The sequence below is a fragment of the Rhinopithecus bieti genome, unplaced genomic scaffold (assembly GCF_001698545.2).
Source record: "Rhinopithecus bieti isolate Rb0 unplaced genomic scaffold, ASM169854v2 scaffold_12155, whole genome shotgun sequence".
In the NCBI taxonomy this organism is placed as follows: Eukaryota; Metazoa; Chordata; class Mammalia; order Primates; family Cercopithecidae; genus Rhinopithecus; species Rhinopithecus bieti.
In genome coordinates this window covers 826,708-831,828 of record NW_016807423.1, presented here as the reverse complement: position 1 = coordinate 831,828, position 5,121 = coordinate 826,708, and the positions used below count along the sequence as shown (strand labels likewise).

The window sequence follows — 5,121 nt, the reverse complement described above, 5'->3', positions numbered from 1 at the left end:
CACAATGGCTGAACTAGTTTACAGTCCCACCAACAGTGTAAAAAATGTTCCTATTTCTCCACATCCTCTCCAGCACCTGTTGTTTCCTGATTTTTTAATGATTGCCATTCTAACTGGTATGAGATGGTATCTCATTGTGGTTTTTTCTTTTTTTTTTTTTTAATACAGAGTCTCATTCTGTTGCCCACGCTAGAGTGCAGTGGGGTGATCTCAGATCACTGCAACCTCCAATTCCCGGGTTCAAGCAATTCTCCTGCCTCAGGCTTCTGACTAGCTGGGATTACAGGCATGTGCCACCACACCTGACTAATTTTTGTATTTTTAGTAGAGACAGGGTTTCACTATCTTGGCCAGGCTGGTCTCGAACTCCTGACCTCAGGTGATCCACCTGCCTCAGCCTCCCAAAGTGCTGGGATTACAGGTGTGAGTCACTGCACCCGGCCACATAGAACTCTTTTATCTGCAAACTCCCCTAGTACATATATTACTCAAAACTCATCAATTCCCTAAGCAGAATATGCATTTTAAAAACCCTCATCATTATGTACCTATATTGTTATGGCCGTTATTCTTTATTTTAAATTTATGAATTTTGATTTATGAATACTGCAGTCCCTGCTTATCCATGGGGAATAGTTCTAAGACAACCAAATAGATGCCTAAAACCACAGAAAGTACTAAACCCTATATATACTGTTTTTCCCTATACATACATACCTGTGATCGTTTAATTTATAAATTAAGCACAGTAAGGGATTAACAATAACTAATAATAAAATAGAACAATATAACAATATGCTGGAATAAAAGTGATGTGAATGTGGTCTCTCTCAAGATGTGTTATTGTGCTGTATTCACCTATCCAGACTGTGGCTGACTGGGGATACCTGAATCCACGGAAAGCAAAACCACAGTAAGCAAAGCCATGGACCAAGGGGGACTACAGTACCAAAAAAGGTAAATGGTAATCATGAAAGCTAGCCTTAAACTCATGAGGAAAAAGAATTGCATATTAACAACAAAATTCCTTTTTTTGAAAGGGAATTTTTAAAAAACTGATACCTAAGAAATGTTTAATGTATTTACTGAGTTATAATACACATAAAGCACATTAATCTTAAGTGTACTGATGATAAATTTTAACCTACGTATAAACCCATGGAACCCCATTCATATCAAGATTCAGAACATTTCTAGAACCGTTAAACATTCCTCATCCCATTTTCCCATCAAAATCCTCACCATAAATAATCACTATTTTTAATTCTATCATCACGGATAGGTTTTACCTGTTCTTGAGCTTCCAGTAAATGGAATTATATCATAGAATTTTTTTCTATATTTAAGCAATGAAATTCTGTATTTAAACACTCAAGAATATCCTACTAGTAGTGCACCAAGATCTCAGCAGACAATCACATAGAATCCTTGTGGGCTATGCAGTGGCCAGTCAGGGAAATGACCACATCCAAAGAGGGCTTAAAGAACTAATGACAATCTTGAGATAGGTATCACAGAATCCCAACCTATTCCTTTAAAACAGGACCAGAGAGAGATCATACTCAGCATCATGCAGCAACGCTAATACGAGACACATATTTTACTACAGTCTCCTTCAGTACCAACAACACAAATTGCAGTATTAGAATAGATCGAGTCCACCAAGCCCAGAGATAATTCTCTGTTAGAAACATCAAAGCATGGACTATGGGACACTGAACTATTCTCCTGGAAGAAGCCCTTCCAAAAGAGGTAATGGCTGTCTGTGCCTCCCTGCACTTGAGTTGTCCTTACTTGTAGGTCATGAATTTGTCATCCATGATGTTATCTAAACTCTTTTATATTTGTTGTTGTTGTTGTGTTACTGTTTTGTTTTTTTGTGGTTTATTTGGTGTGTATGGTTTTGTTGTTGTATTTTTTTTGTTGTTTTCTTTCTTTCTTCTGTATTTAGTTTATAAAACCCATTAAAGAAACTTACTGGCCATCTTACTGGCCAATTCTCAATTACCTCAAGTGCCTTCTATAGACACATTTCTGTTATTTAAATAAAGAACGTCATTTTGTTTTTGTTGTTGTTGTTTTTGAGACTCTTGTCCAGGCTGGAGTGCAGTGGCACGATCTTGGCTCACTGCAACCTCTGTCTCCCAGGTTTAAGCGATTCTCCTGCCTCAGCCTCCCAAGTAGCTGGGACTACAGGCACCCACCACTATGCCCAGCTAATTTTTTGTATTTTTAGTACAGACGGGATTTCACCATCTTTTTTTCTTTTTTTTTTTTTTTTTGAGATGGAGTCTCACTCTGTCACCCAGGCTGGAGTGCAGTGGTGTGATCTCGGCTCACCGCAACCTCTGCGTCCAGGGTTCAAGTGATTCTCCTGCCTCAGCCTCCCGAGTAGCTGGGATTACAGGCATGTGCCACCATGCCCAGCAAATTTTTGTATTTTTAGTAGAAACGGAGTTTCACTATGTTGGCCAGGCTGGTGTCTAGAACTCATGACCTCAGATGATCTGCCTACCTCGGCCTCCCAAAGTGCTGGGGTTACAGGCGTAAGCCACTGTGCCTAGCCTAGAACCTATTTCCCCTCAGAGGAAATAGAAATTCCCCACTCAGTTCTACTATGTAAACAAAGATTCTGATTTTTATGTTTTAGGCAAACATTAATCTGTTCTTCTTAAGGTATAGCAGTTTACTCATGCCACAGCCAGCCTCTGAGATTTCCAAGGCATTTCTATGAATCAAGAATCCTATATTCTGGTTTGCTCCACATATTAACTTCAGATTAACTCTGGTACCCCCTACAACTACCAAGGCCATTATCCTAAATTCTTACCATCTTACTGGCCAATTCTCAATTACAAATCTCTTCTCCCACGTCTAACGTCTCTAGTGCTGGTAGTAACCTGGCACTAGTGTCTCCCTCCCCATACACTCCCAGACTACTTACACAAGGTGTTGATCTCGGATCTTTCGCAGCTGGATCAGGTCAGGTTTGATACTATTCATTTTCTTATCTATTTCTCGGTTGTCCAAAGCTTGTTTCTTCAAATCCTGCTCTAGACGCATTTTGCTATCATGAATCTCTCCCAGACGTGATTTCAATTTATCATAATTCATCATAATTCTGTAAAAATATGTGACATGTTAAGGCTAAAATAGAAATCAAGCAGACAGATCCTACTGAGTGAGCATGGTCCTAATATCCCTTTTTTTTTTTCTTGAGATTGAGTCTCGCCTGTCACCCCAGGCTGGAGTGCAGTGGCGTGATCTCAGCTCACCGCAACCTCTGCCTCCCGGGTTCAAGCAACTCTCCTGCTTCAGCCTCCCCAGTAGCTGGGATTACAGGCACGAGTTACCACACCTGGCTAATTTTTGTATTTTTAGCAGAGACGGGGTTTTGCCATGTTGACCAGACTGGTCTCAAACTATCTGCCTGCCTCAGTCTCCCAAAGTACTGGGATTACAGGCGTGAGCCATTGCACCCAGTGAGGTCCTAATATCTTATGCGGGGTGAAGATTTGTTTTTGCCTGGCCCATATCCATTCCCGTTTCTGGTATTAGCACCCTGATGTTCCCTGGAGGTAAGGATTCATTCCCCCATCTCAGATCCAGGGATGTAAATACACATGGCCCAGACTGGCCAATAAGAATATTCCACTGTATCCCACCCCTACCCTCAGGCCACAGTGACTGGTTCAGGAATAGGAATAAGACTCAAACTGATCCAATGAGAGTCAATTCTAGAACATTTGCTAGAACTGTATTGTTAAAATAAATTATCTCTTTCCACACGAATTGCTAAATTATGAATATGCAGTTCTCAACCCAGCAGCTATACTGTCACTTCACTGGCAAAGCCTGCCTGCCTGCCTGAGAATAAAATCAACCCAGAGAAAAACTGAGCTAAAATACAATGTGAGAGAGAATCTCAACAACCTTGTTTGGGCCCTGAATCCAGCAATGACTGAACAAGTAAAGCTATATGTTTGATATTCAAGAGGTAGCACAACACAACAGTTAAGAACTATGGTTTTGCAATTAGCCTACCTACGTCTGAATCTCTGCTGTCACTTGCTGTGGGGCCATGGGCAAGTTATTTAACGTCTCAGTGCCTTCATTTCCTCATCTGTTTAAAATGGTGATATGGTTTGGCTGTGCCCTCACCCAAATCTCATCTTGAATTGTACTCCCGTAATTCCCACAGGTTGTAGGAAGGACCCGGGAAGAGATAATTGATTCATGGGGGAGGTTCCCCCATACTGTTCTCGTGGTAGTGAACAGGTCTCACAAGATCTGATGGTTTTATCAGGGGTTTCTGCTTTTGCATCTTCCTCATTCTCTCTTTGCCTGCTGCCATCCATGTAAGACCGGACTTGCCCCTCCTTGCCTTTCACCATGACTGTGAGGCTTCCCCAGCCACGTGGAACTGTAAGCCTAATTAAGCCTCTTCCTTTTGTAAATTGCCCAGTCTTGGGCATGTCCTTATTAGCAGCATGAAAATGGACTAATTTAGTAAATTAGTACTAGCAGAGTGAGGCATTGCTGAAAAAATACCCGAAAACGTGGAAGCAACCTTAAAACTGGGTAACAGGCAGAAGTTGGAACAGTTTGACAGGCTCAGAAGAAGACAGGAAAATGTGGGAAAGTCTGGAACTTCCTAGAGATTTGTTGAATGGCTTTGCCCAAAATGCTGATAGTCATATGGACAATAAGGTCCAGGCTGAGGTGGTCTGAGATGGAGATGAGGAACTTGTTGTGAACTGGAGCAAAGGTGACTCTTGTTATGTTTTAGCAAAGATACTGATGGCATTTTGCTCCTGCCCTAGAGATTTGTGTAACTGTGAACTTGAGGGAGATGATTTAGGGTATCTGGCAGAAGAAATTTCTAAGCAGCAAAGCATTCAAGAGGTTACTCGGGTGCTCTTAAAAGCATTCAGTTTTAAAAGGGAAACAGAGCATAAAAGTTTAAAAAATTTGCAGCCTGACAATGCAATAGAAAATAAAATTCCAGGCCGGGCACGGTGGCTCAAGCCTGTAATCCCAGCACTTTGGGAGGCCGAGATGGGCGGATCACGAGGTCAGGAGATCGAGACCATCCTGGCGAACATGGTGAAACCCCGTCTC

General features: G+C 41.6%; 1 protein-coding gene across 9 annotated transcripts in view; it reads right to left on the bottom strand.

Annotated features, from left to right (window-relative positions):
- Window positions 1-5,121, bottom strand: part of PIK3R3 (phosphoinositide-3-kinase regulatory subunit 3) — a 150,566-nt gene that overhangs the window by 11,868 nt on the left and 133,577 nt on the right. For all 9 annotated transcript variants that reach the window (XM_017881747.1, XM_017881751.1, XM_017881753.1 and 6 more), the window contains one exon: window positions 2,945-3,121. In XM_017881747.1, the coding sequence (XP_017737236.1) occupies window positions 2,945-3,121 (177 nt within the window). The remainder of the gene's footprint in view (window positions 1-2,944; window positions 3,122-5,121) is intronic.